At 57.7% G+C, this 26,338-nt stretch overlaps 1 protein-coding gene across 1 annotated transcript; it reads right to left on the minus strand.

The window, feature by feature from the left end:
• Nucleotides 1-550: 550 nt before the first annotated feature.
• On the minus strand, nucleotides 551-25,343 carry ARHGAP44 (Rho GTPase activating protein 44; the record flags this gene model as incomplete). Its single annotated transcript, XM_080356625.1, has 21 exons — nucleotides 551-687; nucleotides 1,803-2,144; nucleotides 2,234-2,331; nucleotides 4,706-4,927; nucleotides 5,211-5,228; nucleotides 5,776-5,956; nucleotides 6,707-6,798; nucleotides 6,918-7,031; nucleotides 7,117-7,197; nucleotides 8,101-8,182; nucleotides 9,468-9,579; nucleotides 9,701-9,828; nucleotides 10,664-10,745; nucleotides 10,820-10,888; nucleotides 11,152-11,269; nucleotides 12,009-12,085; nucleotides 12,927-13,038; nucleotides 13,806-13,882; nucleotides 13,950-14,054; nucleotides 15,925-15,964; nucleotides 25,291-25,343. The coding sequence occupies 21 exons, from the start codon at nucleotides 25,341-25,343 to the stop codon at nucleotides 551-553; spliced, it is 2,340 nt and encodes a 779-aa protein (XP_080212751.1).
• Between the last annotated feature and the right edge of the window lie 995 nt (nucleotides 25,344-26,338).

The raw sequence follows: 26,338 nt of genomic DNA on the forward strand, positions 1-26,338 counted from the left end.
ATATATATCTCTGCCGATATATATATATATCTCTCTTCTGTCTCTCTGGAAAGGATAAAAGGTTAATTTCTCTTCACATGCACAACCAAAGCCATCAACCCATGGGGACAGCGGGTGCCAAGGGATGCATGCCCTCGCCCACCGGCACCCCGAGAGCCCAGGGGGCCACATCCTGCATCCCCAGGTTATTGCTGATCAGGTCCCGTCCTGCTCCGGCAAACAAGCGGAGGGGGAAGAAGCCAAAGAAATGAAATTCCGCTGCAAAGCGCTGGCAAGCTCGTTGTAACCTGGCCGGTACCCAGCGCCACCCACCATGGGGACACAGAGGAGACGGTGGCATCACCGCAGGACCGTGGGTGCTGCGGGGTGGGGGTGGGAGAGGAGGCACAGGCACCCAGTTGAAAGGCAAAGTCTTGGATAAGGCGAAAAAAAAATGAAATAAAGAGCAGCGACCACCCCCAAACTGGGTGCCTTGCCGGTGGCCCTCGGTGCCGGTGGCCGGTGCTGGCCCCTGGGTGCCACATGGGTGAGCTGGGGGCCAGGGACACTGTCATAGAGCTGTGCTCTCCGATTCCTCCTCCTCCTGCTGCTGCAGCCCCGAGAGTCTCTGCGATGCCTCCGGCGGGTCCCGGCGCATGGTGGCATCCGGGGGGACATGGAGCGAGGGGACCTCAAAACGGAGCAGACCTGCGGGAGGGCAGAGCCATGGGGGACACTGCGGCAGGACGCCTCACCAGGGCTGGTACCATGTTAGTGCCACCAGCAGGGATGTCACTGCTGCTTCCTGCTCTGTGCCACCCCATCCTGGCCAGAGCCTGTGACACCAGCACTGATGTCCCCGCATGCTGCCTGTGCAGGTGCCATATTGGGGCTGCACTGGTGCCAGGGCCGCAGCCCCCCTGGAGAACAGTGCAGCCTGGCTCTGCGGGGTCCACAGGGGCTCAGTGTCACCTGGGCTGTCCCCATCTCGTAGGTCCCCAGAGGAGCAGAGTCCCCATGCCCAGCTTGGCCAGAGCCAGGGGCTCCCAGCTGTGCCCTCACTCCCCCAGCCTCTGTGTCCCACGGTGTCCCTGACGCCACCTGGCACTTCCAAAGCATGCCCCTGACTGTCCCCTCCAACAGCCCCACTGCTGCGAGGACACCGTGGGGACACACCGCAACAAACCCCAGGGACAGGGAGGTTGGGACAGCAGCATTGGCTTGTGCTCCACGGGGATGATGCCACCTTCCATGGGACACTGCCATCTTCCTGGGGACAGTTCTGCCATGTCAGAAACATTGCCACCCTCCTGGGGACACTGTTGCCTTCCCAGGGTCATTATTACCTTGCAAGGGACATTGCCACCTTCTTGAGCACATTGCCACCTTCCACTTGAGGATGCTGCCACCTTCCCAGTGACACTTCTACCTTTCCAGGGACATTGTCACCCTCCCATGGACACAGCCAACTTTCCAAGGATGTTGCCACTGTACACTGTCACCTTCCTGGGGTCATCATCACCTTTCCGGGGACAGTTCCACCTTTCCAGGGAGGATGCCACCTTCCTGGGGACATAGCCAACTTCCCGAGGATGCTACCATTCTCGAGCACACTGTCACCTTCCTGAGGACACTGTCACCCTCCCAGGGATGTTGCCACTTTCTTGGGGACACTGTGACCTTCTCAGGGACATCACCACCTTTTCCAGGGGACATAGTCACCTTCCTGGTGACAGTTCCACTTTTCCAGTGACACTGCCACCCTCCCGGGGCCACCAGCACCACCGAACCCGGGGCCACCAGCAGCCGCCCCCCCGGGTTACCTGTCAGGGCTCCGTCCCCCGCGGTGTCCGTGCGGGGCAGCTCCGGGGTTTGGGGGGGGGCGGGGGTAGGGGGAGGCTGGGGGGGCGGGGGCAGCGAGGGGCGGGGCCGCGTTTTGGGGGTGGGGCGAGACTTAGGGGCGGTGCTGGCGGGCGGGGGCAGGAGCGGGGGGGGCGGGGGAGGCGGCGGGGGGGGCGGGGAGGGCTGCGGGGGGAACAGGCAGGGCCCCGGGGAGGGCGCGGGGGGGCCGTAAGGGGAGGGGGTGCTAGGGGGCGTGGGGGAGAGGCTGGCGGGGGAGGGCTGTGTCCCCCCCTGCGGCGTGATGGGCGCCAGCTTCTTGGCCACTGCGAGAGAGACACGGGGGGTCAGGGTGCGGGGGGGTCACAGCGAGCGGGACCCCCGTACACCCCCACACCCCCCGCCCCGCTCCTACCTTTGCGCGGGGCGTGCGGGCTCTGCTCGGCGGGCGCGGGGGGGGCGGCAGGCGGCGGCTGCCCAGGCCCGGGGGAGAGCTCCTTGGGCTTTAAAGTGCTGGGGGGAGACGGGCGGAAATGGAGCGGAGAGAGAACGGACCGGAGAAGAGCAGCAATGAAATAACAATACTTGTAAAAAGGAAATTAAAGACAAATTTAAAGAAAATAAGAAGACAAAATAATAATAAAAAGAAGAATAAAAATAAACAATTTGAAATAAAATAATGCAAAATTTAAAAAAAAAGTAAACAATAAAAATAATCAAATAATGAAAAAGGAAAAATAGAATTAAAGGAAAAAGAAGAGAAGAGAAAAGAGAAGAGGAGAGGAGAGGAGAGGAAGAGGAAGAGGAAGAGGAAGAGGAAGAGGGAGAGGGAGAGGGAGAGGGAGAGGGAGAGGGAGAGGGAGAGGGAGAGGGAGAGGGAGAGGGAGAGGGAGAGGGAGAGGGAGAGGGAGAGGAGAGGAGGAGAGGAGAGGAGAGGAGAGGAGAGGAGAGGAGAGGAGAGGAGAGGAGAGGAGAGGAGAGGAGAGGAGAGGAGAGGAGAGGAGAGGAGAGGAGAGGAGAGGAGAGGAGAGGAGAGGAGAGGAGAGGAGAGGAGAGGAGAGGAGAGGAGAGGAGAGGAGAAAGAAGAGAAGAGAAGAGAAGAGAAGAGAAGAGAAGAGAAGAGAAGAGGAGAAGAGAGGAGAGGAAAAGAGAGGAAAAGAGAGGAAAAGAGAGGAAAAGAAAAGAGAAAAGAAAAGAAAAGGAAAAAAAAAAGAAAAGAAAAAAACGAAAAGAAAAGAAAAAAAGAAAAGAAAAGAAAAGAAAAGAAAAGAAAAGAAAAGAAAAGAAAAGAAAAGAAAAGAAAAGAAAAGAAAAGAAAAGGAAAAGAAAAGAAAAGAAAAAGAAAAGAAAAGAAAAGAAAAGAAAAGAAAAGAAAAAAGAAAAGAAAGAAAAGAAAAGAAACAAGGAAAAGAAAATTATAAAAATAACTTGAACAGGAAAATAGAAATAAAAGAATATAATGCAAAATAATACAAAAAGATCTGAACTAGAAACAAAAAATGGAATGCAATAATAAAATGAAAAATAAAAGAATAAACATTAAAGGAAAATAAAATAATATAAAATAAAAATATGAATTTAAAAAAATGGAACCCCCTCAAATTAAAATCCAAATGAAAATAAAATGTAAATTAAAATAAAATTAATAATAAAAAATAGAAAAAGGAAAAGCAAAAAAAATAGGGAAGGAAGGCGGCAGAGCCGCGAGGTCCTGCCCCCCCGCCCCCCCCGCCGCTCCTCCCGCTGCCCCCCCGCGCATCCCGGGCAGGGCCGGGGGGGTCGCTCCCGCCTTAGCGCGTGTTTCTCGGCGCCCAGCCCGGCTGCGGGGCGCGGGGCCCCCGGTGACAGGTTCCCCCCCCCACCCCGGTGCGGTTCCCCGTTACCTCTCCGGGCCGAGTCCCGCGGCGTGGGCGGCGGGGCGGCTGCCCCGGGGGGGCGGCCCGGGGGGGAGCCAGATGGGGGAGCAGTGCCAGGGGGAGCGGGAGCAGCGGGGGGCGCAGGGCTGGGCGGGGGGGAGGGGACTGAGCGGCGAGGAGGAGGAGCGGGGCGGGGGAAGGCTCCGGGTGCAGCCCGGCCAGAGGGGACGGGGCCAGCAGTGGGGGGACAGGGGGACCCGCTCGTCCTCGGGGCGGGGGCGGCTGCACCCGCCATCCAGCCAGGCAGACACCAGGTTAGCCCTGCTGCAAAATGTCCAGAAACGGCAGAAAAGAGGCAAAAGAACAAAAAAGGAGGGAAAAATAATAAAAGAGCAGAAGCATTGGCGAGGGGGGGACAGGGGAGAGCAGTGGTGGAGCCCTCACGGTGCTGAAATCCCCCCACCTCGTCCCATCCACAGCATGACCCCAGCCAGGGCTGCCACCCCACCCATGGGTGCACCCCAGGGCAGAGCCCGGCTTGCAGGCTGCTGCAGTGCTCAGCTCCTCTTTTGGGGGCAGAAAAGTGGAATTTAGGTGCTTTCTCATATCTGGCCCATACAAATTACAGCCAGACACAGACTGTGGGCAGAGGAAGGGCTTGGGGGACTCTGGGCTCCTTCAGTCTTTTCCTTGCACCTCCAGCCCAAATTTCACTACAGCCCAGCAACACCCAAAGTGAGACAGACAAGGGACCCACAGGAAAATCCCTGAAGGTAGCACAGGTCCGGCGGGACAGGGACACTGTGGTGGCTGCAGGGATGCTGAGCATCCTCTGCCCCCCGGATGTGGCTCCTCTCCCAGGGATGCTGAGCATCCTCTGCTCCCACTGTCCCTGGGCTGCTGCTCCTCTGCCTGGGATGCGGAGCATCCTCTCCTGCTGCCTCCAGCATGGCTGTGGGGTTGTTTTGCTGCTTGATTCACACACAGAGATGACACCCAGGCTGGGGACACGGGGGTGCCGGTGGCCTTACCTTGTCCGCTCGGCTCCTGGGGGGAAGCCGAAGCTGGTGGGAGGTGGGGAGGGGGTGGCTGAAATATCCGGTGACTGCTCGGGAATGGGTGAGTGGGGCACGGCGGGGAGCTCGGCGGGCGGCGCGGGGGGCTGAGCGGCCGGTGGGGTGGATGATGCCTTGCGCACCCCCGAGGTGCCTCGGCGAGCCACCCACGAGGTGTCCATCACCCTGACGCCCATGCTGGGGGGGACACAGAGACAGGCTGTCAGCCTGGTGGGAAGGGACCGCTGGCACTGTGTCAAGGCTCCTTTGGGGTGCCTGGTCCCTAAGAACTTCTCTTCCACCGGGAAGCTGCTGGGAATGAACCTCCACGGCAACAGGGTGGGGGTGGCAGTGTGGGACCCATCAGCCACCTCCCCCTTCCCCAGGTACCAACAGGTACCAGCATCCTCCCAGTAACCACCCAGCATCCTTCCAGCAACCACCCAGCATCCTCCCAGCACCACTGCAGAGGATACAGTACCTTTGGATTTTCCTAAGGCTGCATGGGCAGAAACACATGATTATTAGTGTAAAAAATAGCCCTAAAACCATACAATGCACAGGGTGAGAGCACAGTGCCTGGAAAAGGAGCTGCGAGGTCATGGGGCTTTGAGGGAGGGGGCAGGGGGCACAGCAGGGACCAGGCTATGTTGGTGATGGGGAAAGCCCTGGGAACGTTTTTTGGAGATGGGGAGAGCCCTGGGGGTGTTTTTTGGAGCCGACCTGACCGGCTGCTGTCCCTGTGAGATGCATGGGGGTGGTCATGCACAGTGCAGAGCTTTCCCCAGGAGCAGAGCCCACAGACCTTGGGGACACCAGGGCATCTGACCCCATCATGGCACAGGCCACCCCACTGCCATCACCAGCAGGCTGGGGACAGACATCAAGCCCTGTGCTCACCTGAGCATTCCCAAGAGCAGGAGAGCAGGGGGGTCCTCCCACCCCAGGAGCACCCAACATCCACCAGCTCAGTGCCACTCCCACCAAGGGTGATGGCAATGCCACTGTCTCCCTCTCCCAAAACCCTGGCCCTGCGGAGACCCTACCCATCCTTCTTGTAAAATTCCAGCATCATGTTGTCTGTGGCCACACTGAGGGGCCGCCGAGCCTGGTCGTGCTGCCGCCGGTCGGCGTGGTCCATGTCCGGGGAGGGCATGGAGCTGTAGTTGGCGTTGTGGTTGACGTGCATGGGGCTGCCGTAGTTCCCCGTCACATTGAACTCAATGTCTGGGGAGTGCAGGAAGAAAGGAGAAGGGGCGATGTTGGGTTGTGGGTCCTCAGCGAGGGGTGGGATGTGGGTATTGGCACTGCAGGAATTCTCAGGGGGTGCGGGAGCGGCTGGTTGGGCTCACTGCTGTGATGAGTCTTGCCAGATCTCCCCTTGAGCCCCAACCAAACCAAGGCAAGTGGGGGCTGGTGAAAAGAAATATGGAAGCTCAGCAGAAGGACAATAGGACAAGGAATTACTGGAGAGAGTCCAGCTACAAAGATGCTGAGGGTCTGGAGCATTTTTCTTACAAGGAAAGGCTGAGAGAGCTGGGGCTGTTGAGCTGGAGAAGAGAAGCTGAGAGGGGTCTGATCAATGGGATCAATATCTCAGGGTGGGTGTCAGAGGATGGACCAGACTCTGTTCAGTGGTGCCCAACGCCAGGGTGAGGGGCAACGAGCACAGACTGAAGCACAGGAGGCTCCATCTGAACAGGAGGAGAAACTTGTTTGCTGGGAGGTGCCAGAGCCTGGCCCAGGCTGCCCAGAGCGGGTGTGGAGTCTCCTTCTCTGAGACATCCAAACCCCCTGGACCCACCTGTGTGATCTGCTCTGTGACCCTGCGTGAGCAGGGGCTGGACTGGGGGATCTGCAGAGGTCCCTTCAGACAACACCAGCTTGGGATGCTGTGATTCAGCTCCCGCTCCCCAGGGAGGGCCGGGGAGTCCCCCAGAGCCCACCCCCCCGCCATGGCCAAGGGACACAGCCTACCTCCGGGGAAGAACCAGTCTGCATGCTGGATGAGCGGCTCGATGATGCCCACGATCTGCAGCGAGACAGTTGTCATCATCTCCGTCATGTTCCTGAGAGGTGGTGGGCAGCAGCTCAGCAACCTCACCACAGCCTGGCCTTATTCCCGGTGGGATTTTTGCCCCCTCGACCTCCATCCCCAGCATCCCTGTGGCACAAACGGATCCCTTACCCGTCCGCCTGTGGCCAGAGGAGGTTGGGCCCCAGCACAATGGCCACATTGCTCGGTGTCATTTTATTTGTGTCCTGGTACTCGGTCAGCTTGGCCAGGAATTTAATCAGGTACCTGGAAAGCAGAGCCAAGATGTGTCGGTGTATCAGAATCACAGCTGCCCTGTCCCCTCCCCGGGTCCCACTGTCCCCAGGCTCACCTGATGTTGTTGTAGTTGGCTTTGGGCAGCTTCTCGCAGGCGCTCCAGAGAGCCTGCAGCCGCTTCTCCTGCTCCGGGATGCTGCGGAGAGGTGGGCGAGAGGCTCATCCCCATCCCCAACCCACCCTGGGGCTTTTGACCCCTGCAGCCCTGCCTTTGGGGACCCAGCCAGACCCTTGGGCTGCTGCCAACATTATGTCAGTAAATTAACCCCCAAAACTCAGGCAAAATGAGAAGGGAATCGTTCAGCTGCAGGGTGGATACTGGTCCTCTCCTCACTTCTGTGCAGTCCCCCCAAGGTTTGTCTTTTGGGGATGTATTCGCTTTGGAAGGGGAAATTACTGCAAACAGTCCCCCAAAACAACAGCCCTCTCCCCCATGTGCCACCCTTGGGGACCGTTCCCTCCGTTGAGCCACCACCATGTCCCTGCTGCGCTCCAGCACTCCCAGGGCAGGTGGGGGACATGGTCAGATCCATATTCAGATACCATCGAGGTGGGTCCCACCCCAAAAGTGATGCTCCTTTTCCTACCGCTCTCTGCCCCTCTGTCACCTCCCGTGGTGGCACAGGTTGGTGCCACCTCAGCTGGCCCAATCCTGCCGGGTTTGGGGGTTCCAGGGTGCAGAGCACCCCAGCAAAGCAGGTGGGAGCTCCCTTGGCCAGCTGTCCCCAGGGTCAGCACACCTGTCCAGAAATGGCACCAAGGGCTCACCCTAAGCTGCTGAGAGAGCTCAGCCACCTCGCCCAGGGTGCTCTGGACCATGGTGGGGACACCATGGGGGACATTGAGGTCACTCTTGCTGCTGGGAGCCATGATGTTCAAGGAGCATCACTGAAACCCTCCAGGCTCTCAGATTCCAGAGGAAACATCCCAAATGCTGTGAGCCACATCAGAAATAACTCATGACCCCCAGACCATCCATGGGGACCCAAGATGCCACCCCCCGTGTCACGGAGGAGTGGTGGAGATGCCCCAGACTCACTTGGAGGCCTGGATCCACTCCTCATACAGCTCAAACGTCATGAGGGGCTCTGGCAGCTCTCGCAGGTAGGACTTGAGGGCTCCTGTGACACACGGGGGACAAGGGCTCAGCAAAGTAGGAGGTGCTGCGGGTGGCACTGGCCAGCAGTAACCAAGCAGTTTTGCTCTTCAGCATTTTGACTCCCAACCCTCCCCACCCACATGTCCCCCAGCACCCGTTAGTCCCTCCAGCCTGGTGGAGGTTCCCACAGAGTCTCTCCTGATCAGCATCACCTCATCAGCGTCACCACCCTCATTAGTGTCACCACCCTCATTAGTGTCACCAGGGCCCTGAGGTCACCTCAGATTACAACTGCATCCCTGTTTTCTTCCTCACTTGTGCCCAAAAGTGCAGCTCAAGCCCTTGGCTGGAGGGGACATATGGGTTGGGTTTTGTGCTCCTCGGTGATGGCAACTCCTAAATGTCCCAACTGCCACCAAGAGCTGTATCTCTGCACCTGCATTTGTCCTCCTGTACACTCTGTCTTTGCTGTTCAAAGGCTTTGGAACAAATCAGAGAAGGGGTGAGGTGGGAAGGGACCACTAGATGGTCCCCTGGTCCCACGCCCTGCTCCAGCAGGACCACTCAGAGCTGGTTGCCCATGACCATGTCCTGATGGCTTTGGAGTGTCTCTAAGGATGGAGACTCCATCACCTTCCTGGGCAACCTGTGCCAGTGCTCAGTCACCCACACAGTGACAAAGTGTCTCCTGATGTCCAGAAGGAACCTCCCATGGTTCACCTGGTGCCCATGGCCTCTGGTCCTGGCACTGGGCACCACCAGAAAGAGGTCTGTGCTGCTTCGCACCCTCCCTGCATGGCTTTATATCCATCCTGAGCCTTCTCTGCTCCTACTGTCCCAGCTCCTCCAGCCCTTCCTCCTAGGACAGATGCTCCAGGCCCTTCAGCATCTTCACAGCCTTTCACTGAACACTCCATTATGTCCAGGTCTCTCTTGTTGCACCCAGCACTGGACCCAGCGCTGCAGGTGGGGCCTCCCCAGTGTTCAGCAGAGGGGAATCACAGAATCATTTGGGTTGGAAGAGACCCTCAAGATCATCAAGTCCAAACATAACCCAACCCTGGCACTGCCCCATGTCCCTGAGAACCTCATCTCCGACTGTCCAACCCCTCCAGGGATGGTGACTCCACCACTGCCCTGGGCAGCCTGTTCCAATGAACATGAAGATGTTAATCACACACATAGTACCAACTACACCGCTAATTACTGGCCTCCAACTAGACCCCACACCAGCAATGACCACCCTCTGGGTCAGTGCCTGTGGGCTGCAGGGGCCACCACAGCACCCCCGCACCGAGGAGCGGTACCTGCGATGGCGTGTGGGTCAGCCGAGTACTCCTGCACGTCCACCACGCAGCAGTCCAGTGCAGCCTTCAGCTTCTTCAGCTTGGAGGCCGAGGGAGCCACTCGGAACAGACCCTTTGCAGAGGACACAGGAAGGTATCAGAGAAGCTTTGGGACCGGCGATGTCCCCAAAGGCCCCCCGGTTCCTCATCCCCCTCCATCATGGCCAGCGGCAGGTGGTGGGGCGCGGACGCACCTCCTCCTGCATGCCGCACTCCAGCAGCATGGTGACACACGCCTCCACCGGGAAGGCGATCTCCCGCCCGCTGACGGCCAGGTGCTCCTCCAAGGGCTTCCCAAAGGACGGCTTCTCCATCCACGCCTCTGTGACGGGCAGAGGGGGTGACAGGAGGGGACAGGACTGGATCCAGCATCCCCTCCCCAAAAAGGTGCTTGGATCACAGCATTTTGGCAGCAGAATATTCCACGTGGATGTTGTTAAAACAACAGGACCCCACACCGCTGTCCTGGGTGGCTCGGGAAGGGCTTTTTAAAGATGAAATCCAAACAAAATGTTTTCCAGTCACCACACAGGACATTTTCAAAGGGGCTGGATAATGTTTTCCGGAGGGAGCAATCACAGGCAAACCTTTGCAATATATTCCCCCTTCTTCCATCACAGTTTGAGGCAGGAATATTTTGTGGGATTGAGAGAAAAAAATAGAATACAAATCACTCCCTGCTGTGCTGCAGTGATGGCAGCACCCCAAGCCCTGCCCCGGGAAACGCGCTGTCCTCGGGCCATCGTGTGGGGCTGTCCCCAGCCTCGGTGTCCCAGCCCCAAGCTGCAAAGCGAAGCTCCCAGATCCCACCTTGGCGCTGGGTTCCCCACCCTGTGTTGAGCTCAATATGCTGGCAGGTTCCTCCCCCCATCCCCAGGACGCTGGTTGGATCCTGTGCCCTGCGACTGAGAGGGATGGGATGAGATGGGATGAGGATGGGATAAGATGGGGACGGGATGGGATGCCCTCTCCAGTGCCAGGACAGGTGGGATGCAGATTGTGGAGCACAGGGAGAATGCTCAGCTGCAAACCCAGCACCACGCCACAGGGTGACAACGCAACCGCTCACCACCACGGTGAAGCCCCGCACGGCTCCGGCGTGACACAGAGCCCTTGGCCTCATGGGTAGGAGCGGGACAGAGCCCACGGGCACTTACCCTGCTGGGCTTTAATCTGTGGCAGAACATTCTGCAGAAGCGCTAAGGATTTCCGATGGTACTCTGCCTGCACCTCGATCAGCTGTGGGGAGATGGCACCAGCTGTCACCCCCTGGCCTGGTACAGAGGAGTCTCGTGGGGACGGGTGGCACTTACGGTTTGAAAATAGTTTGCATAGTCTACTTCTTTGGCCACAAAATTGTACATGTCAGCCGAGAGCTGGTCCTGCAGAGAGCAGAGAATTAGTCACTGTCCCACTCGTGTCACCCTGATGCCACCATGATGGCCCTTTCTGAGGCCACCGGGAGGGACCAGCTCAGTGACAACAGGAGTTAGTTGGAAACAAGCCACAGCCAAAGGTTGCACATCCCAGCACAAATTAAAACCCAAGAGGGTGAAGACCGGGATAAGAGGAAAGGCTGCAGGTTTTCTGCGGTCCCCGGGATCCGAAGGTCTCCCCATCCCAGCAAGGAGTGGCTCCCCGGTACCCTGCAGATCTCCACTCTGTTGGCTGCCTCCTCCATCTCCTCCCGCAGAGCGTCGGCTTTGGCGCCCGAGGGCTGCAGGTTGCTGGCCAGACCCGAGGACTTGGCCGACTGTTGCCACCTGCGGAGAGAAGACAGGGCTGTCACGGGGGGACGGGGACCTGCGCAGAGCAGTGTCTGGAACCCAGGGCCCCATCTCAGCCAAGGCCACCACGGTCCCCAGGGCTGAGCCCATGGAGATGGTCCCAACCCAGGATGGGGTGCAGCACCCACTCCCAACCTCAGCATCCCCACTCCCCGCAACCAGTTGCATGCACCCAGCTCTGATAAAGCAGTTTATTTCAGTAGAACGAGCCTCATCCAGGCAGGAGGAGAGAGGAAGGTGATAGAAGAGCCTGGACATGATGTTGGGGACAACGGACACCTCCCAGACCTCTCCCCAGGGCTTGGCCAACTCAATGACAGAAGCCAGAGTCCAGCCCAAAGTCCCACCACAGTGTCTGGGACACAGAACAATCCCAAGGGACAGCCCTGCGCCATCCCAGCACTACTCTACAGCCGCAGGAGCACCCGGCTCTTTGAGCTCATGTAAGAACTCACCCAGGTAGGGAAAAGAGGAAAAAAATAAAGATTTGTGCCAGTAAAAAGTACAGGCAAGAAAAAGGGATCTGCAAACTCTGCAGATGAGCAGAAATCTTGGCTCATCACAGAGCTTGGCTTCAAGGCACATGGTGACACGGCCCAGACTTATTGTCCCAAGGGAGCTGTGGTACCAGGGCTATGGGACGTGCCCTCTCTGGCGCTACCCATCACTTGGGAGTTTTTCTGTTTTATAAAGCAGCTTTGAAGCTGCTTCTTACCGTGTCCTGGAGGAGTCCATGTCCAGCACAAGCTTTGCCAAGTGCTTCCTCTGCTTTTGGATATTTGGGATTTCCACCTGCAGCAACACACAGGAATGGGAGGAGATAAACACCCTGGAGAGGTGACAGGGACAGGGGGGACCTGACTGTGACACTGCAAGATTGGGCTGGTGCCAGCCTGGTGGATAAGGATGGAGCTCATTAGTTTAACATCATTAAGGAGATGGCACCATTTGTCCCTCCTCCATGTCCCCACCTGGGCTGTGTCACCCCCCTGACATCCCTGACTGTAGAACCCGCATCCCCAAGAGGAGCATCCTTGGGGGACCAAAGCTCCCTGCACTGGGGAGCGGGGGGAAGGCACGAAAAGGGCTTTTAGGGACAGCAAATATGAAGCCCCCATGCACAGACACCGCTTGGAAAAGGAGACAGAAAAGGCTGAAAGCCCTGAACATCAGCACAGTGATAAAGCTCTTGTTTCTGCTGGGGAAAAGAAAATCAGAACCAAGCCTAAGACATTTTGTGAGATGTTAAAGTGGGGCCAAAAAGTGTTGGGTGAAATAGAAAAACAAAGTTGGCAGCAGAGGGGAAAAGGGGGAAAAACTTTATATAATATATCAAACAAGAATGGGTCAGAAATAAGAGTGTTAGTACCTCTGCCTTCAGGAGAGGCAGAAAGGAGCACGGGCAGCAAGAGTGGAGCTTGGGGGGACGATGGCCACACAGCAGCCCAGCGATGGAGCAAACGCTGCCCCAGGGGAAGCTCCAGCAAACGGCTCCGAGAGAAAAGTCACTCACCGGAGCCAGGAACCAAACACACCGCTGGAGCAGCGAAACCCTGTGTTCCCCGGGCTTGTTTGGGGTGTGAGTCCCCAGCACGGTGACACCCTGAGCCCAGGACCCCTACCCACCGCTCACCTCAGCCAGCACGAAGAGGGGCTCGATGACGTCCCGCTCCACCTGCAGCTCGAAGTGGATGAGCTCCTGCGCCAGCCTGTCCTCCGCCTCCCCGCACAGCCGCAGCATCTTCCTGCAAGGGCAGCGGCAGCGCTGGGCACCACAGGGGACAGGCAGCCATCCCACACCCACCAGTGTGGGTGACGGTCACCCAAAGCCCCTGGGGGTGGCAGCAGTGGGATGGAGGGAGGGTGGCAGTGCAGGGACTGTGGGCATCCTGCGTGTTAGGAAAATCTCGTTTCCTGACTTTTGTACTAATTATAGTCAGAAATCGTACGGACTTTCTTAATATAGATTATATTATATAGTGTGTGACTAAAGGACCCCAACTTATCACAAGGAGGAGAAGAATAAAGAAAACTCCTGGACTATAAAGGTGCCTGTAAGAAGGATGGGGACAGACTTGTGAGCAGGGTCTGTTACAACAGGACAAGGGGTGATGGTTTTAAACTAAAGGAGGGAGATTCAGGCTGGACATGAGGAACTGTTGGCCCTGAGGGTGGTGAGAGCCTGGCCCAGGCTGGCCAGAGAGGTGGTGGATGAACCATCCCTGGAGACATCCCAGGCCAGGCTGGACGGGGCTCTGAGCAACCTGAGCTGGTGAAGATGTCCCTGCTTATGGCAGGGGGGCACTGGGGGAGCTGGGAAGGTCCCTTCAACCCAAACCATTCTGTGATTCTATAATTCTATGACTACCAAGATCACACCAGCATCCCAGCCCCTCTGACACCGCTGTGAAACCCCTCGTTGTCCGACACCACAGAGAGAGAACCACAGCAATTCTCAGCAACAACATCCCAGCATCATCCCAGCTGCAGCAGAGCAGCCAGGCCCCCTTACCCCAGCAGGGAGTCGTCGCCCAGCACAGCCGATCCCTCCATCAAACACTGTGCCAGCGTGGTCAGCGGCAGCTTCTTCTGCAAAGACAGGGCTGCGTTCCCCACCGCACCGTCCCCCAGCCCCCCGGCCCTGCCGCAGCCTCACCGAGCGCTTGTCGGCGTCCACGCCTTGCTGGCCCTGCAGACATGCCGTCAGCTTCTTGTGGGTGCTGTGTGAGACCTGCTTCACCAGCTCCAGCCGCTTCTCCACCTGCGGACAGCGCTGCCCATCACCGGGGTGTCCCGCCTGGTCCCGCACCCACCGTGCAGGGACATAAGGGACTTCTTGCCGGTCAATCAAAGCCATTTTAATTGCTGCTGTATTGGATGCAATGGCCTCGGAGCCCAGCACCCCCGCGGGCAGGGATGCCTTGAGGTTTCACAAGGATGATGCTGCCCCATCGCAACCCCAAGGGCCAGATCCAGAGCAGCCACATGTCCCTGGGCAAGGGCAGGAGGTGTCTGACAAACCAAACCGGCTGCAGCTCCAACGCAGGGCTGGAAATTGCTTATTTGCCTCTGCATTGAACAAATTAACAATTTAATCCCAAAACTCAGCGAGATGAGACATTAAATATCAGCAACCAAGACCTGCTGAAAACCAAAGCTGAGAGACTCAGGGAAAACATGGAAATCTCAAAGTCTGGAAACAAAAAAGTCCCTGAAGTTTGAAATCTTGGGAAATGATCTGCAAAACAAAATACTCCCTGCCCGGGGGCAGCGTGGGAAGCGCTGAGGCCACAGAGAGTCCTGGAGGCACCTCGCAGAGCCTGGCACTGCAGCCAAGCTGCCCTCTGCCACTGCACTTATAGCTATATAATCATATGTATTATATATGCTAATATAACAATAATATGTGTTAGACACTATATATAAAAATATTTTATATATATAACTAATAGATCTCTATGATGCCCAGCTGAGGCAGAGCAGCCTTTGCCATCTCTGCAACATATACATGATCCTTTCAACATATACATGGACATGTGTGTATATATATATATATATAATTTTTATATAAAGTATGCATACTATTCGTATATATGATCTACAAATCATGCGCCCTGCCCATCCCTGGGGACAGCAGGACATGTCATCACTTTTGCCAAGAAGGTTGGACCAGATGATCCTGGAGGTCCCTTCCAACCCAGGATTCTCTGAGTCTCTCATTCTGTGCTGTGGTGGCCAGAAGGAGTTAAAGGTCACTCTGCAGCCACTGTCACCCGCAGGTCGCTGCCTCCTGTCACCAGCATCCTTGCACTCCGGTTTGCTGGCTGTTCCTGCACAATTTGCTACCTGATAGCAACGGCATGCACCAAATTCCCAAGCCGGAAGGTAGAAATACACCAATTTACCCTCAAAATAAGGTTTTGAAGTGGATCCAACAGCAGCCGGCCTGGCTGCCACTGCACCGTGATGGAAGAGGAAGGTGAGCACCCTCGCCGAGGGCTGGGCAGCGGTTTTGCTCATCTGTGCCCGAGTTACCAGTCATGATTTAGAGAATCTGTGAGTTGGAAACCTCATAAATGCAGTGGTGGATTTGGGAATTCATGCCCCTTTGCTGGCACCTTCTCAGCTGCCTCCATCTCTGGAGCAAAACGCACCAAGCTGAGATGTCCCCGAGAGACCATGACCTGCCACATCACAGCCGTGCTCCAGGGCACCACGTGAGCTTTTTGGCTTGGGCTGTTTTGCTGAAGTCGCCCAAACCATCAGCTTTATGGGAAACTCAACCCATCAGCTTTGGGAACTGTCCCCTGCTGTCACACGTACCGCCCCCCAGGGCAGGTTCTGCAGCACAGATGGGAGACCCGGGTGCCCGCAATCCGGCCAGCGGTATCACATCGCCATCCTGACAGAGCCAAGACTGGATCAGATTCCAGCTGACCTGAAAACCAGGCTGGGAAAGGGCTGGGAGGGCGTGTGGGAGGGAGTTGATGCCGCTTCCCACGCTCCCAGCCTCCTCTCAGCTCCTCTCATCACCGCCGGGCACCGCGGCGCCGACCAGCTGCCACATCCCACACCCACGGGTGGGTACCCGGGCACCCAGGGTGGGTTGGACCAGCTGCAGAGCATCTCACCTGCAGGAGATCTTCACTCAACACCTCCGTCTTCTCAGCCCTGCGAGACAAGAGAGAACACTCAGTGTTGGCGAAGGGTCCGGCACAGGCGGCAGTGCCAGGGCTGCACGCTGCGGTACCGGGCACGGCTGAACGTGCTCTGCCATCCGGATGCAGCCGGTGATTTACAGCTCTCTGGGTCCACCAGCCATCACCTCATCTCCTAAATAAGCAAGGGATGGAGCATCTTCATGGCTCACTGTGACCATGCCAGAACCCAGGGTCCTCCCCTCACCTCCCTCTTACTCCTCCATCATCCTCAGCAGAACAGGGATGCTAGATTCCCAGCAGAACGCGGAGGAGCGGGTGTATCTACGCACACAAGCAGCTCCCGGGGCCGAGCCGGGGATTTCAAGGACACAACCCATCTGCACGACTGAGCCGCTTCGCTCCGACGCAGCCACCGAATCTGCAGCGGCAGCTGCCACCCGGGGCTTCGCCGCAACCCTCCCTGCTGCTCGTCGGAGCGGATTTACCGCTCCAGAGCTCGTGTTACCGCTGTCTGTTCTAGGGAGGAGCCGCGGATGCAGGAAGAGACACAAACCTGCTGCCAGACCCTCCCTGGCCCCGCAGCATCCCTGCCCGCGCAGCCCCACGGCTGCTCAGGCTTAGTTAAACCATCACACTCTGGATCATTTACTCATTTCTTTATGTTTGTTTGTTTTTTACCATTTTAACGCATCATTTCTCTTCGAAAAATGACCTCCGTCAAGATGCGCTTGGGCAGAACTGTGATGTAGTCAATTAGTCCCTAAAAATTCATTAACAAGTAACAAAAGCTTGGTGCTCTCATCTTTCTTAAAATAACACCTTTACCGCCTGAGCCCTGGATGCTTTCTGCTGTCCAAGCTGCTTTCTCAGCTTTGAGAGACTAAGTAAAGTATTGAAAAAGGACACAAGGAGCAAGCACCAGCAGAGCCGGGTTCAAAGAGCAGCAGCGGCACCAGGCAGGGCCAGGCTTGGGCTGTGGGCTCATCCCCAAGTACACAGTGTCCAAAGACGTTTAAAAAGTGTAAATTAACTGCGCTAAATCTGACGTTGGTTTTAAAAATGAAAAAAGTGCTATTTATTTTATTTGTTTCTTTGTAAAAGAAAGGGGTTAAATGAACGCATGGTTATATCTTCTATCTGAAATGCCAGTGATGTGCTGGCCACCTGGGAGCAGGTTTTCCTCCTCTTCTGCAAATCGCCTCTGCTATCATTTACAGACAGGGCTGAAAAAGCTGCAGAATTAGCAGAAACGGGGAAAAGAGCAGCAAATATTCACTGGCACAGCCACCGCGGCCGTCCCCACTTCCCTGCTCGGGGTATATTTAGCATCCCGAAGGAGGAGGTGGCAGGGAAGCAGGCGAGCAGCGCGCACCCACGCGCAGGCAGCGCCAGCACACATCGCTGCTCTGCACCCCAGAAATCGCTGCCAAACTTCACAAAGGCTGGAGGAGAACCAAGTCCCTGCATCCTTGCACTGTTGGGAAAACACTCCCCCAAAAAGTGATGTTTTTAGCATGTTTTCCCCTCTTCCAGCCGAGCTGCTGGGTAGGCTTTGCACATCCCATAGTCCTACACCAGCACATCTCTCTCCCAGCAGCCACAAACCAACACGTGCTACGCTCTCACACACATTTTGGAAGCAGAAAACAACATTTCAAACAGGATAACAAAAATCTGCCATCGTTTTGCTTATCAGCACATCATCAGCATGAGAAATCTCAGTGTCCCGCACCCACAGCCCCGGCACGGACACCTGCGCCAGCCCTGCCACGTCCCGGGATGCTCCATTGGGTTGTGGGGCCTGCCAGAGATTAACTTGGCTTTAAAAACGGGGGCAAAAGAAGTCTGCAGCATCTAATGGACAGGAACAACCACAGAGGCTGCTGGAGCCACTCGACAGCCGCCCAGGGCCGGGTGGAGTGACAGGCACACAGCGGGAGCACAGTTTTTCCTGCCTGGTTTTGGCGTCTGCAGGAGCCGGGATGCTCCCTCCTCCCCTCCGGCTTGTGATGGGGATGGGGCTCTCTCTGTGGTCTCGGGGACACGCCGCAGTGGCACAGGGCTGGATGTGGCACTCTGGTGTCACCTGTGGCAGCGGGAGCAGGTACCACGTCCCCAGGCATCCCACTGCTCCCACGCCTTGTTGTGCGGAACAGGGCAACGTGTGTCCCCAGAAGCCACCACAGGGTGTTTTTGGAAAGCCAGAGCAGGGGACAAGTCTCCTGCCTTGGGGCACCTGGACCCTGCGGGTGATGCCACCAGCAGCCACGGCCAAGAGCCTGGTCCCGGCTCCACCGAATGCGGTTTAGCAGCTGCAGGTGAGACAGATCCTGCTCCTGTACCCACGCACAGTCCTGTTGACCAACGTCCTGAAACCCCCTCTAAAGCTCCTTATTAATTTCCAAGAATGTATCAAATAAATACAAATAATTGCCCTTGTCTCTGCACTTGCACCAGCAGCACTGCAAAAACTGCAAATAATATCCAGGAGCGTGAGAACTTGGTAGTGCCTCCAAACCCACAGAGCGCCCAGCCCAGGCTGCTCCGCATGGTCACGTTTTCTGCAAAGACTGAAAAATAACGTCATCCTACTGCACTGACATCATGCTGCATTACACCTCCGTGCTAATGCCACCAGGAGAAATCCCATTATATCCGTTATGTTTCTAAAGTCTCAGTCTAAAGATAATATGGTTTCACAGGAGCTTAGATGGTTTTATGAGCCATCCTGCGAACCTGCAGCAGGTGACGCTTGGCGGCAAAGCACCAGCGTGCGTGTCCTGCCAGGGAGCAGTTGGGGACATGGAGACTCTCCTGCTCCCCCCAGGCTCCATCCTGCCTGGGTAGGGTGTTTTTTGGGTGCTGAGCCCTGGCCGGCACTCAGAGATGCTCAGGGAGATCCTGGTGTCCCAGTGTCACCTCCCTGGTACCCAGGGGTTTCCCTGGGGCACCCGGGGGGATGGAGAAATATCATCCCACTTGCCTTATATTGGAGCCAGTTGGCAGCATCTTTTCGAGGATTTTGGCAAAGCACCTTCAGCGGGCTCGGCCCTTCCTCTTCAACAAACCTTTCTGGTTTGTGCTTTATTCTCCCTCCCCATATCATGCTCACCTTAGCATCCCACCCACGGACAGCTGTGCGTCCCCACGTCCCCCCCAGGCCCTCTCACCTTGGCTTGCCATCCCCAGGCAGACCCACTCGCTGAACCCCCTGGGATTCCGGAGCCCCAGCTCCCGGTTTGCTCTCAAGTGCTCAGTTCAGACCACGCGGGAGCCCAAAGCACAGTGCTGCTTCTGAACTGCAGCCCTACAGAAACTCATCAATAGCGTTGAGAGGAACCAGTTCGGATGCAACTGACGCTGGGAAACGCGTCGCGCTCCAGCAGAGATGCTCTCTCTGTTCCAGCCTGGCATCTTGCTCCCAAGCAATGAACCCCCAGCCCCTCCAGTCCACCCCAGCACCCACCAGTCCATCCTCAGCATTTCTATGCACCAGTTTAAACCAGTGTCAGCTCTGGGCAATTCCTTTCACCCATTCATTTTCATGTGGGTGTTTCCAGCCTTGTGTCTCAGAGCTCCCCCACTGAGCCACAGCCTTTCTTGGGGAACCAGAAACTGGTTTTGCTTATGCAAGGTGACCTCAGCAAACAACAGCACCCAGAAGAAGAGGCAGGGACCCCGCAATTTCCCTGGCTGGTCCCTAATCCCCCAAAACTTTATGCCTTAGGAGTTACATGCATCCTGTGGGAGCAACCCTTAGCGAGGCAGACAAGATTACTGGCTTTCAGCACTTTCATCTTTCCTTTAGGCAAATAAAAACTCATTCCTCCCTTTCCCCTCCAGATTTCCACCCTGAAGCTGTTTCTCTCAGCACAAATCCAGACAATGCTCAGCCTCAGTCAGCACTCACATCCCTGCAAACAGCCAGAAGAAAAGGACAATTAATATGGAGAGTTGAAAGCAAACGAGCAGGGAATGCAGCTGCAATTTGGTTGGGCGTTCACTTCTGCAAAAAACTAATTGCTGCCAGCAGGAATCAACACCAATCAAGCAAATTAAGTTGATTTCCAAATAAATACTACATGAGCTGCCAGTGTCTTGACCTGGGGAGTTATAGCAAAGCTGGTGCTTCTCTGGAGTATCTCCCAATGTCAGATATCTCTATCTCGTTGGATCATCCATCGCCAGCATCCACCCTGTGTCCCCACCACCATCCCCCTTCTGATGCTCAAACCACCCAAGACAAGGAGCTCCCCGTCTTGGATCTGACCCTGAGCCAGCAAAACTCAAAGCATGACGGGGATTTCACGGTGATATTCTGTCTGAATGGGAAAACCACGACACCCAACTCAGGCAACACTTTGGCTGGTGTGCGGATGGGCAGGAGCCAGGACGTGTCTCTGGAGGTCAAGTGTCCGTGATGCCCTGAGAAGGCCTTTGCCCATGCCTCCTGCGCAAAACACCCCTTTCGCCCCCATGCCTGGCCACCCCTTTGCTGCAACATGCCCATAAATATGTCTTCACTATTGAAGTACTGATGCCAGCCGTGTCTTCCGATTTCTGTTTGCTCCAGCCTAAAAATAGCCTCGTGGGCAGACGGAGGCACAAAAATGCGGCCAAGGTCATCCCGCAGCAGGAGGGTTAACCCCCCTGGACGGGTATGTCCTGCCATCCCACACGGGGATGAGGATGGTGCCCGGCTCCATCCCGGTCCTGCTGCATCCCCCTCCTGTGCCGCCACACGTGCCTGGGGGCTGGTACCTGCGGGAAAACACAAGGTCCTTGAGCCCCCAGAGCTCAGAGGTGAGGCTGGTGTGGTGAGGTTCAACCACGCAGCTGGATGGAGGTGGAAGCCCCTTGGGTCTCATCCGGGCAACCCCTGGAAGCGCTGGGCATTGCGCTCTGGGCTGGATACTGCTCCAAGGACCATGCTGTCCCAGCGCCGGCACCGGCTGAGCGCTCCAGCCACCACGTCCCCGGGGACACGCAGCCCGACGGCTCGTAACCAGGATCCAGCAGAGGCCAAACAGGGCCGCGGATTTTTTTTCCAGTGCGTTTTTAGCAGACGAGAAGCGAAACATCAAATATTTATATCCTCAAATCGCTGCTCAGATCCCTCGGGGAGACAACTGCGAGCTGCAACATCCAGCGAGACGCGGTGAGACGGCCCCGCCGGCGCCTCTTCCAGCGCAGCCCAGGCGTGTCCTGCCCCAGCGGGTGACTCAGAGTGACGGTCCCTGTGTCCCAAAGCCACAGCTGAGGGCGGCAATGCCCACCCAGCGGGCACGGGGCCAGGGTCGCCCCAGCAGCTCGCCCACTGACCAAGCCAGGCTGGAAAAGTGGGATGAAAGGAGTGGGGAAGGCTGGTCCAGCTTTCCTCCGTCCTTCTGCCCACCACTGGGAAAACCAAAGGACTCAAGGCAAAATGGGGGATGGAGTTTTAAAGGCAGAAAAGCCTTTTTTCCTCATCTCCCTTGCTCCTGGTGCATCCCCAGCAAAGGAAAACCCACCCCAGGGTTCCACCCTGACCACACTGCAGTCCCCATTTGAAAATCACGGCAAAGCCTCCACAAAGCCTGGGGCCCGGAGGTTGCTGCTGCGAGGACAAAACCTTCAGGCTGCTCCATGCATACTGCAGTTTGTCAGCGCTGCCGCCTCGCCAGGAGGATAAAAATATCCTCCGGGCTGTGAGGATGCTGCTGGCACCATCTGAGGGGTGCGGCGGCACTCGGTAAAGCCAAAAACCCAAGGAGGGTCGGCTGACGGTGAGCCCCAGCAGCCCAAAGTGCAGACGGGGAAACCAGCTATTTAAAGCGCGTTGTTCCCTCCTGCAAATCCCCTCGGAAACATCCCAGGTGGTGGTTTTATTCCCTCTGTCCTTATTTCATACACGCAGAATAAGACATCCCTGTTCCTTGCAGAATATTCTTGCTGCACCAAGAATAAAACCTCGGTACTTAAAGGCTTTACATTTACATGCAGACGTCCTGGTGCTTGGAAAATCATCTGCCCTGAGAGCCGCCAAAGTGACGTGCACTCTGAAAAGCCACTGCTGTCCCCCGGCATGAGGGATACGGCTTGGGGATGCTCAGAAAGGACCAGGAGGACAGAACAACCCCCGCTGACAGCGGCACTGTCCTCCCCAGCGTCCCCCATAGTGTCCCTCCCAGTGTACCCCCGTTCGGCAGCACCGCCGTGCCATTCCCCATCCCCATGCGCCTGTTTTATTCCTGATGGGGAAAACAAATCATACTGAGCCAATTCTAGAAAATTCATGGGGTTCTTCTGCTGCTGGAGCCAGCGCTGCCACACGTATGTGCGCACGGTCCCATGGCCTCGAGGCGAGGACACGAGCTCCTGCCAACGGAACAGGTGAATAAATAGAATTTGGTTTTTTAAAGTGCTTTGCAGGGAGCATCTTCAAAATGTTTTACAGCCATTTAGCGATTTCTCTTCCCTTTTTGCACCCTATGGAGCTATTATGGCCCCCTAAAGACCAGGGGCAGTAATTCTCCCGAAGGTTGGGTATGAAGCACAGGTCTGGGCTGGGATGAGCATCCCCAGTTCTTTGTATCTGGTGAAACGACCTAAACAACATAAATAAAGTGCCCAGGGCACAGCAGAGCACGGTCTGCTCCGGTTGGCCCTGGATGACCCTGATCCTGACCCTAACCCTGACCCCAGCCCTAACCTTGAGCCCGGCCCATCTCTGCTGTTCCTGCACAGGTGACCCTGTCCCTTGGCCACCCGCCCCGCCCCCCCGCACAAGTGCCAGCTGTGGCCGCCTCGCAGGGACAAAGGCTCCTCCTGCCTGTCCCCTGCCACGGGATCTCAGTGAGCTGCTCCCAGGGGAGACAAAACACCAAGTTTCTATTATTATTCCTTGTTTCCATTTATTATTCCTTATTTTCATTTATTATTCCTAATCTCCATTCATTACTCCTCATTTACATTAATTATTCCTCATTTACATTAATTATTCTTTATTTCCATTTATTATTCCTTGTTATTCCTTATTCCCATCTATTATTCTCTATTTCCAGCCAGCTGGAGAAGGCTGCTCAGGGCTCTGCAGTGGAGAAGAGGGATAAAGAGTCAGCCCATGCTCCAGACAGGACTGACAGACAGGCAGAGGAAGAGGATGGTCCCTGAGCTCCTGCGGAGCCCTTGGAGCCTCCAGCCACCCCATCCCAGTGCTGAGCAAAGAGGGGCCCACACCCCCACCCCGTTAAACCAGCCTGAAGAGCCGGCAGCGCAGGCAGCCCTGCAGGCAGCAGACGTGCCAGGGCACTGTCACGAGCCGCCGTCGCAGCGAGCCCCTAAGAGGATTAGGGGTTTAGTGGCTCCGAGCCCCCCCGGCCACCATCCCCGCTCCCCAGGCTGCCAGTCGGGCACCGCAGGGACCCGGCGCGGCCCCGCGCTCCCAGGGATGCGGGAAGGAGGATGAGGATGCTCGCCTCGGCAGCGGCACCATTTTGAAGGCGTGCGAGCAGTGCCCGGCTCACGTCTCCCACGCCGCGGTGGAGGGACCTGGGGACAGCCCTCCCTCCCCTGCAGCCCCCAGCCGCGCTGGAGACGCATCAAACCCCCTCCGCCTGTCCGGAGAGCAAACACAGCCCAGTGCAGACACAAGGGGATATTCACATGCTGTGTCCTCAAAATAGCCTCCTCCTGCTGCTCCCCCAAGGGAGCTGGTCTCCCACACCATGTTCCCTGTACCACACTCCCACACAGTGCTCCCACACTACGTTCTTGCATCAGGTTCCTGTACCGCGCTCCCACACCGTGCTCCAGCACCATGTTCCTGCACCGCATTCCCACACCATATTCCTGCACCATGTTCCCACACCGTGTTCCCGCACCACGTTCCCACACCACGTTCCCACACCACGCTCCCACACCGTGATCCCGCACCAGATTCCTGCAGCACGCTCCCAAACGTGTTCCCGCACCATGTTCCTGCCGCTGTGCCGCTGCACCGTGCCGCCGCACACCGCTCCCGCACCACATTCCCACACCGTGCTTGCTCCCGCACTGCACTCCCACACCGAATTCCCACACCACGCTCCCGCGCTGGATTCCAGCAGCTCGCTCCCAAACCGCGTTCCCACATCCTATTCTTGCACCACGCTCCCGCGCAGCCACTGCAGCCCCGGGATGGTGTCCTGCGGCCACCCCAGCCCTGTGCCCGTGTGCTGGGGCAGGAGCTGCTGCCACCCACCCCCTCCAGCCTGGCTGGGGATGTAGAGCCAGCGCAGTGTCCCCATAACCATGGGGGACACGGTGAGGGGGGATGCGGGGAACACCAGCAGAAGTTCAAGCCCTCGACTCCAGGAGGGGATGCTGAGCCCGACACCCCAGCCGTGGCAGTGCCAGCGCCCCAGTGCCGCACTGGGAATGAAAACATAAATAAAGTCCCCCCAGCTGCAAAATCTCCAGGAATTACACAAGAGCCACCACCAAACCCTGTGTGTAGCTGGGAACTGGCACACACAGGCATCCCCGTGGGCATGGCCCCTCCACCCACGCCCCAGTGCACCCCCTGCACCCCTGCCCCACAGCCAGCCAGGGCCACCCATGGGTGCTGGGGTGGCGCAAGCCAGTGGGCCACCCGACAGCACCAGGGCTGAGGTGTCCAGACGGCAGGTGACCCTGGGACACAGGGAAAGGGCAGTGGGGCAGGCAGGGGAGCAGCAGATAAAGGGGGCAGTGGGGCAGGTCAAGGGGGCAGTGGGGCAGGGTGTGTGCAGGAGGACAAGCAGGGGTTAACAGGCAGACAGTGGGGCAGGCAGGGAGCAGGCAGGGAGCAGGCAGGATGAGGGCAGCAGGGCAAGTGGCACACAGGGAGCAGGAAGGTTGAGGGCTGGGCGCACAGGCAGTGGGGCAGGCAGGGGCAGCAGGGTGGGCAGTGTGGGAAGAACAGGGGCAGCAGGAAGAGGGCAGGGAGCAGGCAGGGTGCAGGAAGGGAGCAGGAGCAGTGGGGTGGCAGGAGGCAGCCCGGTGGGTGGGCGGGGGATGCGCAGGGGCAGTGGGGCAGGGAGGGAGCGGGCAGGGGGTGGGATTAGTGGCCGTGGGGTGGCAGGGTACAGGCAGGGAGCAGGGGCAGTGGAGCAGGCAGGGACTGGGCAATGTAGAGTGGCAGTAGGGCAGGCAGGACACAGGTGGGGTGCAGGTCTGGGGCAGTGGGGCAGGCACGAGTGTACAGGGAGCAGGGGCAGCAGAACAGGCAGAGAGGGGGCAGGATGCAGGCGCAGTGGGGCAGGCAGGACATCGCTAGGATGCAGGATCAGGGCAGGGAGCAGGCAGGGTGAGGGCAGGGCCCGTCCTCATCCCTACCTGCCCACGGTCTGGTTGGCGAGCTGGCGCATGCGGTTGAATTGCTTCTTCATGGTGGCGGCGGGGCGGGCGCCCCTCGCCCGGGCAGCGCGGGCGGGCAGCGGGGGCCGCGGGCCGCCCCTCCCGCATCCTCGCCCGGGCTGAGCCGGGCTGGGCTGAGCCGGGCTGGGCCGAGCCGGGCTGGGCCGAGCCGGGCTGGGCTGAGCCGGGCCGAGCCGGGCCGGGCCCGCCGCCCCTGCGCGGCTCCGCGCCTCCGCCTGCGTTCCGCGCCCCCCGCTCCGCGCCGCACCGCCCCGCACCGCCCCCGGCCGCGGCGGCGATGGGAAATGTAGTCTGGAGCCGCCCGCCCTGGAGGGCTCTGCCGGGCAGAGGGGCCCTTGGAGTGGCCCTGGCCCCGAGCATCCCTCAGCACCTCCTGGCATCCCCCCAGCATCCCCTGGCATTACTTGGCATCCCCAGCATCCCGCCAGCATTCCCATAGGAACCCCCTGCGACCCCCCCAGCAGCCCCCATCACTGCTCTCCAAAGCCCTGGGGATTTGGGTCAGTCAGGGCTGTGGCAGGTTTAAGCAGCAACTCACTGCTGCGTGTCCCTAGACATAAGGAAGAAATTGTTGGCCCTAAGGGTGGTGAGAGCCTGGCCCAGGTTGGCCAGAGAGGTGATGGATGAACCATCCCTGGAGACATCCCAGGCCTGGCTGGATGGGGCTCTGAGCACCCTGAGCTGGTGCAGATGTCCCTGCCCATGGCAGAGGGGCACTGGGGGAGCTGGGAAGGTCCTTCAACCCAAACTGTTCTGTGGTTCTATGGGAGGAGCAGGAACCTGCCTGCAGCCTGCGGGCAGGGCAACAGGAGCCGGTCCCAGCTGGGACAGGGCTGGGGTGGCTGGGACGTCACCACCCAGCTGCTCCGTGTCTGCTCTGCACACCCCGAGGGGAAGGATGGGTGATGCTCACCCTGGTACCATCACCCCAGCTGCCTGCGCAGGGCCTGCACAGCGCTGAGCCCTGGAAGGGCAGCTCTACCCATATTGGCATCACTCCCAGTTT

The sequence above is a fragment of the Nesoenas mayeri genome (genome assembly GCF_963082525.1).
Source record: "Nesoenas mayeri genome assembly, chromosome: 19".
Classification (NCBI taxonomy): domain Eukaryota; kingdom Metazoa; phylum Chordata; class Aves; order Columbiformes; family Columbidae; genus Nesoenas; species Nesoenas mayeri.